This window comes from Leptodactylus fuscus, chromosome 5, assembly GCF_031893055.1.
Source record: "Leptodactylus fuscus isolate aLepFus1 chromosome 5, aLepFus1.hap2, whole genome shotgun sequence".
In the NCBI taxonomy this organism is placed as follows: domain Eukaryota; kingdom Metazoa; phylum Chordata; class Amphibia; order Anura; family Leptodactylidae; genus Leptodactylus; species Leptodactylus fuscus.
The window spans coordinates 141,540,161-141,553,012 of NC_134269.1; the positions used below are offsets into that span (position 1 = coordinate 141,540,161).

At 39.1% G+C, this 12,852-nt stretch overlaps 1 protein-coding gene across 1 annotated transcript; it reads left to right on the plus strand.

Moving 5' to 3' along the window:
• The first annotated feature begins 349 nt into the window (after positions 1 to 349).
• E2F7 (E2F transcription factor 7) lies at positions 350 to 9,541 on the plus strand. The gene is made up of 12 exons (XM_075276308.1): positions 350 to 442; positions 1,487 to 1,765; positions 2,585 to 2,744; positions 3,813 to 4,085; positions 4,220 to 4,378; positions 5,178 to 5,315; positions 6,559 to 6,732; positions 7,043 to 7,124; positions 7,260 to 7,662; positions 7,982 to 8,186; positions 8,547 to 8,956; positions 9,368 to 9,541. The coding sequence occupies exons 1-12, from the start codon at positions 350 to 352 to the stop codon at positions 9,539 to 9,541; spliced, it is 2,550 nt and encodes an 849-aa protein (XP_075132409.1).
• Positions 9,542 to 12,852: the final 3,311 nt, after the last annotated feature.

Here is a 12,852-nt window from a genome sequence, read left to right on the forward strand (position 1 = left end):
CAGATCGCTATTTCCAAGCACTTGTTGCAGAGCCGCGTTAACTGCCTACGTGCTGGTTTTGAGTTTCCCTCCATTAGCAGGACTGCGGGCTCCTCCCTGTGCGCGGCACGTTGGGGGTTAATGTTACTCAGCAGACTTGCACTCTGCTGACTCCCCAGGGTTTCAAGTTACACTCACTTAACTCTCCTTCCCGGGATTTGACCATTTCCTTTGCGCCAAAATTAACAGACCCCTGAAGTCCGGGCAGATCAGGCGCCGAATCTGTCCATAGTGCCTGCACATCTGGATTATTCTCCTGGTTGCATTTTATTCCTTATTCCTATGTATTAAATCTGCTTTATCTTTAGACATGGAAATAACCGGCTGCTTGACTCTGAAAGACTTGATCTGTACCAAAAAAAGTAAGCCTGACCAAGATAAAGATGCAAGGAGCTCTCAGAAGGTAGGTGTGAACATGGTGTTAGTATGGGGGCACCTCTATATACCATGTAAATGGCTCTTATTGTCCCCAGATGTTTGGGCTACTGGGTGTTTCATTGAAATGTAATTTTAGTATTGGCAAGAATAGATACTTTTGCATGTGGCTTTATATTCAGTTATTTGATTATTGTCCATTTAGGTGTGGTTGTATCTTAGTATCAACTATAAATATTTTTTAAAAAATAGGGGGCATTTATAAGTGGGCGGTATGAGAGAGATCATTCCAGATCAGTCATGGATCCTGTGATCAGAGCCTAAGTAATACAGCAGTGTATAATAATAGGTTCAGCCTGACCAAATGACCCAGAAATAAGCTATTAATTGGATTGCTACATGTTATAGTAAATTCTCTCCAGAAAAGTTGGTCCAGGCGATGTATATGACTGATCACGTATGATTCACCATCGTGCTATACATTAGGATTTAACAATCTTAGGATCTGTGCAACACAACTGAACTTTTTTTTTCAATTACTTGAATAATCTTTTAGTAGTGAGTGCTATTGAAATAATTTATCCAGAAATGGGTGTATATCTATGTTATCCTTGAAGGGCGTTACTCATTGAATAGGAATGATATCATAAAACTGATGTGGAAAATGTTCTTCTCAAAAGGGCGGGTATATGGAGAGGTTTCACTTTATAAATCTGTAAAAAGAATGCCGCAAATACACGTATATAATATATACTCAAGAATAAAGTTAGCCTGGCTTGAGAGAGGTTCTCCTTTGGATCCAAACATCATTTTTGCAATTTTTATTCTAAATCAAATGCTGCCTTTTTATCTTAACCCTTAAGTACTATCATGGTGTCTATCATACACCACTACCATAGGCATATCATTGTGATAGAAACCATGATCATACTTAAGGGTTAAGTGATATCAGAGGATTATTTGCCTCCTCCTGTTAGCCTGCACCCATTTACTATTGAGATATAGGTTGTGATGTTTTGGAGTTTTTCCTTATTTATTACTCATATAAATCTATTTTTGTATCATTATTTAGGAAAATATGTGTGATCGAATGAGGATTAGTCCAAGAGTGCCATTAAAAGGAGAACCTATTGATCTATCCAAACAAAAAGGTCTCACTCCAGAAAGGTATCCCATCACCCCAGTAAAAGCAGTTGACAGACCTCTTGCAGATCCATGGACTCCCACTGCCAACTTGAAAATGCTTAGCAGTGTTGCTAGCCCAGAAATCCGGGACAGGGAAAAGAAGAAAGAACTTTTCAGGCCTATTGAAAACAATGAACAAGAAGATGCTGGACTTGATGTTCAACAGGTTAGCAAAGGTCACCTACAAGACAATAATGTTTATTACTGGTCAGATTGTAGATGTTTAAAGGACTTATTCTGGGGAAAAACAAAGATTGTCAGTGTATTCCCTACACTGGATATGTTTACTTATTCATATATGCAGGTCCCCCAGAGCCCAGATGACTAGCTAGAAGGCTCTATACACTGCTGACTCTTGGTCGCATGACCAACTCCACTATATTCTGGACATTCAGCAGGAGTACAGCATAGTCGGTGATGTTGGAACAGCAGGAAACGCTGAACACGGGGATTTCCCACACCCAGTTATAGTCATATCATATAGATGTTTATATATTAGGATGTAGGCTTACCCAGTTCAGGGGATACACTGGTTATTTATTCTCTTTCCTCGCAAAACCACATCAACTTGACAAAGAGAAACTGGGTAGTCAAGGCTCCTGTAATAGAGCCCATTCTAGAGTGGTATCAGATACACTCCAATATCCAAACTCATATCTGCTGTCTGACACCCATGGTGATTGCAGAGTTTGCCTGGTCTTGTTCATAGCTGCCTGATTTGCCAAGCATGAATCACTTGGCGTAAGGCCAAATGCAAGAGGCTTCATGAGTCACTCTAGGTAGAATATTACACTACTGATTTGGTATATAACCGTACAATAGGAATTTCTGCTAGTGTACTGAAATATTCTATCATGTGTAATGCTGTGCTTTAGAGCAGCAGTCTTGACCACAATTCCACACAAGTATATGGTTGTGTAATAGGTAAAATATGTACAAGAAATGTGTATTTAATTTTTTTTTTTTTCTTTTTTACCCTCATCAGTTTGAGACTGTAGAAGACCTGGATGAATTGGAAAAGAGACCAAGCAGGAAGCAGAAGAGTTTAGGTCTACTGTGTCAAAAGTTTTTAGCTAGATATCCTAGCTATCCTATATCAACTGAAAAGACCACTATCTCATTAGACGAAGCTGCTTCAGGCCTTGGTATGGAAAATATTTCTATTGTATGTATTTTGGAAATGGTTACTGCCTTTTGCTTGTGCATGTAGCTGATAATGCATCAACAAACACTAAATAAATCAATAATACATTTTATATAGCGCCAACATATTCCATTGTACTGTACAATTTGCAGGATTCAAATACAAACAAACACATTACAAAGAAATAGTTATTTCGCACAATGGGATTGAGGGCCCTACAAGCCCTCAGTACAAGCAAATATGAGAAACGCTGTAATGTGTCTAATCAGAGAAAAATGTTTCCCTACTTATTTGGCTCCCTATCTTTTCCCTCCTGCTAAACTGACTTTCACTCTGAAACATTTCATCTCGCACAGGTATCAAGTTACAGCTCACAATAGAAATCTTTGGGAAGGGGCACAGAGACTGCAAGAATCTAAATGGAAAACTTCTTATCTTGCTCCTAGTATTTTATTCACATTCTATAAGGCTCTTGCTGATGCTTCTGAGTGTGAGAGGGTTATGAAGCAGATTTTTCTCTTTCAGGCTGCTGTCTATGGCAGTTGACAGAGCTGGGAAACAGAGACTATTTTAATTGCTATAAGACAACTGAAAACAAGAGTGCTGAGGGGGAACTGCTAAAATGCATAATAAACATAACGGGCAGAGCTAGTCTTGCAACATACCCACACAATCAAGTTTTATTTGTGAAACTGTCAATGTGTGAGCCTTATTTATTGGCCTGAATACTATGCTGGGAGACAGACAACAAGCATTATAGTTATTGATGACACTTGGAGTCCATCCATCCCAGCAAAATACTGTTCCAGACTATATTCACTATTGAGCAGTATTTCGCTGGGATGCAGAGACTCCAAGCATCATACATAACTATAATGCTTGGAGTCTGTCTCCTGGAATATTGTTGAGGCTGATAAATAAGACTCGAACATTGACTGCGTTTCACAGATGAAACCTTGATGTGTGCTGAATGAGCTGTGCTATTGTGTGTGTTTGTTTTTTTGTTTTATTATTAAAAGATTAGGGACACTTTAAGTATCGACTAATTATTTAACGTTTTGTCTTCCAGGAGTGGAGCGTAGGCGTATCTATGACATTGTGAATGTTCTAGAGTCACTAAACTTAGTTAGCCGTGTGGCGAAAAATCAGTACTGCTGGCATGGCCAGCACAACCTAAATGTAACTTTAAAAAACCTGCAGCGGGAAGGAGAGAGACAAAAATACAATGCACAGATTGCTTATTTTCAACATCAAGATTTAAGTACAGAGCAGAGAAAAGACAATTCCATCAACAGCCAGTCTGTTCTATCAGAGGAATTAGCTGAAGTGGACTGCCCATCAGGTGAGAGAAGGAATGAGCGGTTGACAATGGACAAGTTGTTTTCTTGTACCTGAATAAACCCTTCACATATCTTTTAAATTAAATGACTTTGTTTTGACAATAAATCGTAACTCTAACATGTCACTTTCTACTAGCTTCAGCAAGCAGCCGCAAGGACAAATCACTGAGGATCATGAGCCAGAAATTTGTCATGCTGTTCCTGGTGTCCACAACCAAAATAATTACTCTTGAGATTGCTGCCAAAATCCTAATTGAAGAGAGCCAAGACATTTCTGATCATAGCAAATTTAAAAGTAAGTATTACATTGCCCAAAGAAGGGATTCTAAGGGCTCGTTCACACTGGGCAAGAGAAGGCGGAATTTGACGCTGAATCCACTTCAGAATCCGCCCCCTCACAATAGAGGTTTATGTAGACCGCTAGCTTCCCTTTTTCCATGAGCGGGAAAAAGAAGCCAGCTGCCCGTTTTTCAGGCAGATTCCGCCTCGGCGTCCGCCTTGCGACAGCACCCTCCGGACTAGGCCCATTTATTTAGGCCTACTGCAGAGCGGGAAGCTGCGACTGTCAGAAGTCGCGGCAGGTGCATTTTGGACCCATATCAGAATTGGAACCAAAATACGTGGTCCTGTGCCCTGTGTGGACTAGCCCTAACAGCTTCCTTGTAAGACAGCATGGTATTTATATCTACTTTTAATGTAGATATTCAGACTTGGATCACCATAAAACCATATGGCAATCTACAGTTTCCTTCAGTAGAGGCTTTAAAAATATTTCAATATTCCAAGTAAATGAAGTAGAAACCAGAGTCTATGCTGAATTTAATGAAGGCATAGTGAGGGGAACCTAAGACTACTCAAGTCATATATATTTTACCAGTTAAGAACCCATATTAACATGACCTAAAGCCATGAACAGTACTATGGTCTTAAATTTGGAATGGCTGTAGGCAGACTGCTAGAATTCCAGCATGCAGGTGGGCATGTCTGTGATAAGGGGATAAGCTGCCAGCTTTACCTTTTTGTTACTAGCCTAAAATGTTCGTCAGTTTGTGTGTTATGCTAAGTAACTCATATATCTACATTTCTCCCTCTAGCCAAGGTCCGACGTCTGTATGACATAGCTAATGTTCTGACCAGTCTGGGCCTTATCAAAAAAGTCCATGTTACTGAAGAACGTGGAAGAAAACCTGCATTTAAGTGGATAGGACCTGTTGATTTTAAAACTGAGAACAGTAAGTTCATTGCCTTTAAAATACATCTAGATTAACTAAGATTGGGCATGGAGTATTTGCTTAACCCTTTAAGGAAAACACAGGGTAGTATGGGCGATAATGCTGAGACCCCATCTTTCAAATATGACATGTTTACTTGATGTGATAATGGCTTCATGATGCATTTACCTATCCAGGCTATTCCAAGATTTTGTTGTGACACATTGTATTTTGTTAGTGGTAAATTTTGGTCATTATACTTTGCTAAAATATTATTATTAATATTTTTTATATATATATTGAGAACTTCATAATTTTGAAACTTTCTGTTATATTGAAAAGTCATATCACACAAAATTCTTAATTAACACTTACCATATGTTTACTTTATATTGGCGTTGTTTCTTAAACATCCTTTTACCTATTTAGGATGTTAGAAGGCGTATAAATTTAGTAGAAGATTGTCAAATTTTGAAGAAACTTTGTGTGCTTTATAGGGACCTATTCAGTTGTGGAGTGACTTTGAGGGGCCTATATAATAGAAAACTCTCAGAAATGAGCACATGTTAGAAACCACTCCTCAAACTATTTAAAACCGTGTATAGAAATTTTAACCTTTTAAAAATTCCATGGGTATTTCTAATTCTGGACCCTTGTTGCATGCTGTGAAGGTCTGCTGTCCCATACAGCAGGCACTGAATTACATGCAGCATTAAGAATGAACGTGGCAGTGGTTGCACTTCTGCAATTGCCACCATTAGTCACGTGGGCAATAGCTGGGATTACTGATCTAGAACCACTGCCATTTGTCAAAAGGCACTTAGCTGAGATGGTCTGATATCTGACAGCAGCCCTCCCAGCTTGTACGCAGTATGAAAAAGAAATGGCGGCAATCCCACTTTGATCGCTGCCATTAGTATTTACTCAGTCAGTGACTAATGATGGCGATCGCCAATGTGGGACTTCTTCCACTTGTCTCTTCGAACTTAGCTCTGATGGTCTGCTGTTTGGAACAGCAGACATCACAGCTATTTTATGAGGGGAGGAGGGAAGGCAGGAGGGCGCAGGGAAGCTGTACTGTAATAGTACTGAGCATAGTGCTAACTATATACATGGCATACTATTGCAGGAAGGGGTTAATGTACTTATGCCTAGTTATTAGTATGGCTCTCCTACATCAGAATGTCTAATTGCACTTGTATAGGTTCTTGGTGTTTTATCAAGTGATTATCTTGCTTTTACAAATATTTTTTACCTTTTCTAGACCAGGAAGTCGCAACCACAACTTTAGCAGCAGGTTCAAAAAGAGATACAACAGCTGAGAATATCAAGCAGCAGAAATTGCTCCGTCACTCATCATTTAATCACATTCAGTCCATCAATACTGTGAAGAGAAAAGTCTGTTCTGAGCCAAGTAGCCCACGCAAAGCACAGGAAGGTAAGTGTGGTGGACATTTCTGTAATCTTAGAAGTACTATCACCTCCCTGTAGTTCCAGGGGACCCACAATGTAAAGGTATGCTGAGTTCAGCGCACAGACAGCTTTGTCATGGTACATAAATATTCTCGTAGAGAGAGCATGTTAAGGTCCTCTTCTAAACAAGGCAGGTCTCCTCTCGATTCACAGGATGAGTGAGAGTTTCTCACATCAAACTCCCACTGATAATGAAGTAATAGTGTAGGTGAGGATCACCACTTTAAGAACTCTGTTAAAGAGAAAATGTAACATTGTTTTCTTTCCTCTTGCAGCTGTTTTAGAACATAATGGTTATGCATCAAAGATGGCACATCTAGCCGCTATCTGCAGGCAGAAGATTGAAGAAGATTCCACGTAAGTTCAGCTTGAATGGATACTTGAGTTTGAACTGGCTGAGATGCTCATTGTGGCAGTGTAAATAGGTCTAAAACTGCATGAAGAATAAAACTGTAAATTCTCATTTAACTGTATGCCATTCTTCCCTTTTAGGGGCTCCAAATCTGCATCAAATCCAGCCCTTGGCAATGTAGGGCATCTACCATTTTCTGTTGTAGTGCCTGTCTCTATGGATTCAGATTATTGCACCGGAGATTCTGGTCACCAGAAGCCATCTGTATCTCCAAATTCAATAAAATCTCAGCTAAAGGTCATGGCTTCATCTAATGTAGAATACAGTGGTTTTCTTCCTAACCAGCCATACATGTATGTTCCATCAACTTCTGTCTTCATGCTATGTGGAAATCCTGGCACCGAAAAGTCTATAGATGCACTGCAAGGAGCTGGCAGTCTATCGCCTTCAGATCAAAAAAACATTCAAGATGCGGACCAACCAGCCAAGCGACAGAGGATTGGAAGCACTGACAATGCTCCACTTCCTTTGGTGGTACCAAAAGTAGGTCCTTATTTTGGTTTGCTTTGTTTTTACACTGTGGATTCACCAGACCTTAATTTCTAATTCTGTTAGTTGCCATCAAATGTTGAATATGCACATAGCTGACATTGTTGTTTAACTACTAATATAGTAAAAAGGTATTTAAAAAAAAACCAAAAAAAAAACCTGACCTTTCTAGATTGCAATTCACCAAAGTAAATTCTGCCTAGTCATTGTTTGTTCAATGTGTTATTCTCTGGAATATACAGAATTTAGCTGTGCATGAAAATGTGTTGTACATCTTTTGCCGTAACTCAGAAATGCTCTAATTCTTTACTAGGCTTGTTCATCTGAGAGAAGTTCATGTGATGACCATTTACCACATAACTCACCAGATCCATGTAAAGTAGAAATTCTGCCTTCAGCCCTCTCCACTGCCTGCCAAGAAACAACCACTCAGGTGATGGTGACCAAAGAGCAAGAACCACCAGAACGGGCAGCATCTGCTGCACTACCCCAATATTTATATGTTCCCTCCCCAGCTGGTGAGTAGAATTTTTGTATATTCTCCAGTCAATGACTTCCCAATTAGTCATAGATTTTCATGAATAACTCTCCTACTCCTGGTCCTCCTTTTGGGTGGCATGTACCTGGCTAGAACTACAGAGGCTCTTGAGACCACAGTGGTCACTGTTAATGCAACATGTGATTGCATGCAGCAGACATGTGAGCTTTATAAAATGGCCAATCCTGGGTATGTGGGTTGTATTTTTAAGCCACCCCAGGCCTTTCAAGTTATCCTGGGGGGGAAAAAAAACCCTTCTTTATCTATCTTGTTCTGTTAAGATAAATTTCCATCAATGTTCAATGAATCTTACCACTTTCTTTTTTTTATTGCTCTTTAGGATTAAATGGCTTCAATTTCTTCCTGCCTGCAAATCAAACTACAGGAGCTCTAAGCATTCCACAGAATCCATTACCACATCTTAATGTACCTTATGTAATGGTGCCATCTACAGCTCTAGCAGCCTTCCCATTTATTTGCTCCCCTGCGGTTAGCAGCTCTGTTACTGCTGCCTCCAATGACCACACCTTAAGTACTGGGAGCATGAATTACAGCTTGCCTGGTGTGACCACTCCACCACCACCTCACATCATGTTTGGAACTCCATCTGTACCATCTCCTCCAATACCTGAACCTTCTCCAGACCTACAGCAAAGTGCTCCCCCAGCTAGTGCAAGCTCACAGTCTGCTAGTCCTGTAACAGGCGATTCAGTTTGCGTAGTTCAACCACTTCCTGTTAAAAATCAAAAGGTAAAGAAACAAAATTTCATATTTTATAAATATAGTTTAATGTCTGTATTATCAGTTCCTGGACTGGGTATTTATTCTAAGCCCAATATAATAATGACCCACTTCCCCCAAATGTTTAGGTTTAGCAATAGTAGTTCAGAAACCTGCCTAGGTTCTGTTCTTATTTTTGATGTGAGTAAGGTTTCCAGCTGTGCCTGCCCTCTCCCCATCACTGTTTGCAGATTTTGGCTAAGAGTCTGGTCAAGAATTGTTCTTTGCTTCTTTCTTTGGGTTTCCTCCCACAAACAGCACTTCTAACCATTTTAAGACTACAACTTCCTCCAGTAAACTGCTTCATAGTTGCTTCTACTGACACACACACCCATGTCTGTATTTATCTTATTTTTTTTTTTTAATTCTTTTTCTTTCTAGTCTCCGACTCCACTAACGCCAAAGAGCATGCGTCCGGTTCACAAAGATACATTCTTCAAGACTCCTGGCAGCTTGGGAGTTTCTCCAGCTCTCCGAAAAAATGAAAGATCTCATGCTAGGAATTCCAGCTCTGCGCAGAGAAGACTAGACATCTGCAATACCACTGATGATTGACTAGACACGACCTGCCCTTCCATCTTATAATATTTTCAGTTTGGCAAGACTGATTCTCAGCTACATTCCTTTAAATATGAACATTTTAAGGCTTTTTTTTTGAGGGGGAGAGAGATATATATAATTGTATATGTACTAAAGTGTAGGTAGACTATGCAGACTCTTCATTATTTAAAAAATAATAATTCTAATAGCCTAGGATTATTGACCACCCTTAATATACTGTTATGGTGGTGTGAAATGTGAACAAAAAACAAGCTAGCACTTAAACGTTCTGCCTTGTTCAGAGGTCCTTCATACTGCATCAGGTTCTATTGTAATGAATGAATGGGAGCTGCAATCCCAACACTCTATAGCAGCACACTAAATGAACTATGATCTATACGTCCCAAGTACTGCTTATGTGTACGCAAACTTTGAATTATTACTTGAATATTTGTATACTAAACAGGAATAGGAGACTCTTCCAATGTCTGAAGGTAAAAGAATGTATACAACTAACCTGTGAATGAATTTTGTTATGAACTCCTCCATGGCGTCAATCTATATCAACGATTACTTGTCATGTTTATATTGAGGGAGGCTTCCCTTCACCCCCGCCCCCCCATACTTGAGTAAATGTAAGATTTCAGTATTGGTTGGCTGTATGTTTGTCATGAGACTAGTACACATAGGTACCAGGTTACTTATTTCACTATTTAATACTGTTTTTTTCCATTAGACCTTGTGTGCCTAGGGATATTTTGTCTCTTACTGTTGGACAGTGCATTTGAGGGACCAGCAAAACTTGAGCAGGATAGTGTAACATATTACTTTTATTTTATGTTTGATCGGTGCTAACACTAAAATGGATGTTACTGTTATTACCAATTATTGCCTTGAATAGTATTTCTAGCGGTATATTCTTTTAGTATTTTAATCAAAAAGTTGGTTACCCTTCATTTTTGAAGGCAAACCTTCACTGTACAGTATCTGTTAAAGCTAGCTTAATTAATTTAGTTCCAGTTTTACAATGGGTGGATGTGCTTGCTCACTATTTTGGCAGTCACTCTATCACAAGGTGATATATATTTTTTTTTTTTCTTTGCACTGACTTATTTGCAGGCTGGATGGTCACCAAACCATCTTTTTCCGTATGTTTAGTGTTATCTGAGCTGTTAATACTTGAATATTTTACTGAGTTTACATTTATCACATGGTGCTATGTTCACTTCATCCTTGGGTTTTTAATTCCAGCGCTGCTTAGTGTGATACTCTTATTGCACTGCTAGTTTTAAATGTCTTTTGTTTTTACTTTTCTTTCTCTTTATTTGTTTGTGTGTCTCTCTTCTATGCTTTTTAGCTATGTTCCTCATAGCTCTAAAGTCATGTACAGGGTCTTTATGCATCACTTATTAAATGTAATATTTACAAATAAAATAATGAATGTGAGGTTTACGTAGTCAGACTTGCTATTACTTTCACAGTAAAAACATACAGATTTAACATAAGAGGTATTCTTGTATACTCTTTTTATCCACATGGAAACCATACAGGATTCAGATCTGGTAAGCGGTTCAAGATCACAGTAATGTCCAAAAATAAAAGCAACTTTTTAAATTCTGAAGGCTTATTTTATCACAGATGGCATATGTATGCATTTCAATTACTGTGCTGAAACTGTAAAGATTGAATGTCCTTAGTTGATACCTTTTTAATGGCTAACAAAAAATGATGACATATTGCGAGCTTTCGGACCAACTTGGTTCCTTCATCAGGATGGTATAACACAATATCTGAAGGCAAGCACATTTATATAGGAATACAGTGTTTGATGAAAAACAGTACAGCAGATAAACACATAAGTCCCAAAAAAAAAGTCATTTCACAAGAAGGTTCTCTGAGTTTTGTGTGCTAGAACTGTAAGAGCTGGGTGTCATCACATGACCATAGACTGTAAATGATAACTAGGGACCGATTTTATTTTTCCCTTCTTCACTGGAAGTAAATAAAGCATTATAGCAAGAAGATCTAGAAAACTGAGGAACCGATACAGAAATGTGAATAACTGTCCAGTATACGATCAAAAGACATTTGCTGAAGCTGGAGATCCCCCTTAAAAAATGCTTTAGACAATTCTGTCTTGCTGTAAGTGATCCCTGACTGCCTCTGGTCGGTGGGATTCCAGTCTAGTTATCCTGGATGAAGTGGCCACATTCCGCTCCAGTGCTAGAGATATTATACCTTATGCAATCTACAATGACTTTGATCTGTCTGGGCCTTTTGGATTATTCAGAATTATTATGGAGAGTCCTAAATGGGACCGCTTCATAAAACAAAATTGGGAAACTTTTTTTTTTTTCCCCTGTAACTGGTCTAAAAACTACAAAAAGTTAATATTGATGGAATAACAGAATGTGTTGAGTTTAATAAATTATCCCATTGAAGTTCATGGGTCTGTTTCAGTCTTCCAAGCAAACTAAAATATTAAGGGGCGACATATACTCTGCAACATCTAGAAGCACAAACTATAAGGTTTTGCAAATGAACGAAGGAGGAGGTGCCGCTAAGATATTTCAAATGATCATAGCTTTAATAATTGGCTCCAATCTGAGGCATATGTGAGAGGGACATAAAAGCCAGGCTGAAAGCAAAGTTTTTAAAGAGAACCTGTCAGGCAGATTTGGAGACACTAAACCACCCAAAGGTCCTTAAAGACTAGTGGTTTAGTGTCACAAAACACCCTATTTTAAGTCCATCTGTGCCCACATTAAAAAAAAAAAAAAAAAAATCCTTTATACTTACACTGTGATCAAAAGTATCCGGACACCTGGCAGAAAATGACTTACAAGTTCCTGGCGCCCTCCATCGGTAATGCTGGAATAAAATATGGTGTTGGCCCACCCTTAGCCTTGATGACAGCTTCCACTCTCGCACGCATACATTCAATCAGGTGCTGGAAGGTTTCTTGGGGAATGGCAGCCCATTCTTCACGGAGTGCTGCACTGAGGAGAGTTATCGATGTAGGTCGGTGAGGCCTGGCACGAAGTCGGCGTTCCAAAACATCCCAAAGGTGTTCTATAGGATTCTAGTCAGGACTCTGTGCAGGCCAGTCCATTACAGAAATGTTATTGAGTAAAAAAATATGCAAATCTATTCTCCAGGATGAAATTAGAACAGTGCACTCTGTACACCACCCTCTAGAGGGCAGCATCCTTAACATCATGCATGACACAGTTATAAAGTCTAATTAATCATGATGTGGATTTAATTGCCAAATTAGTATTTCTATCCCCAAAAGAAAAGATTCCCAGCTATGGACAGCGCTGTAT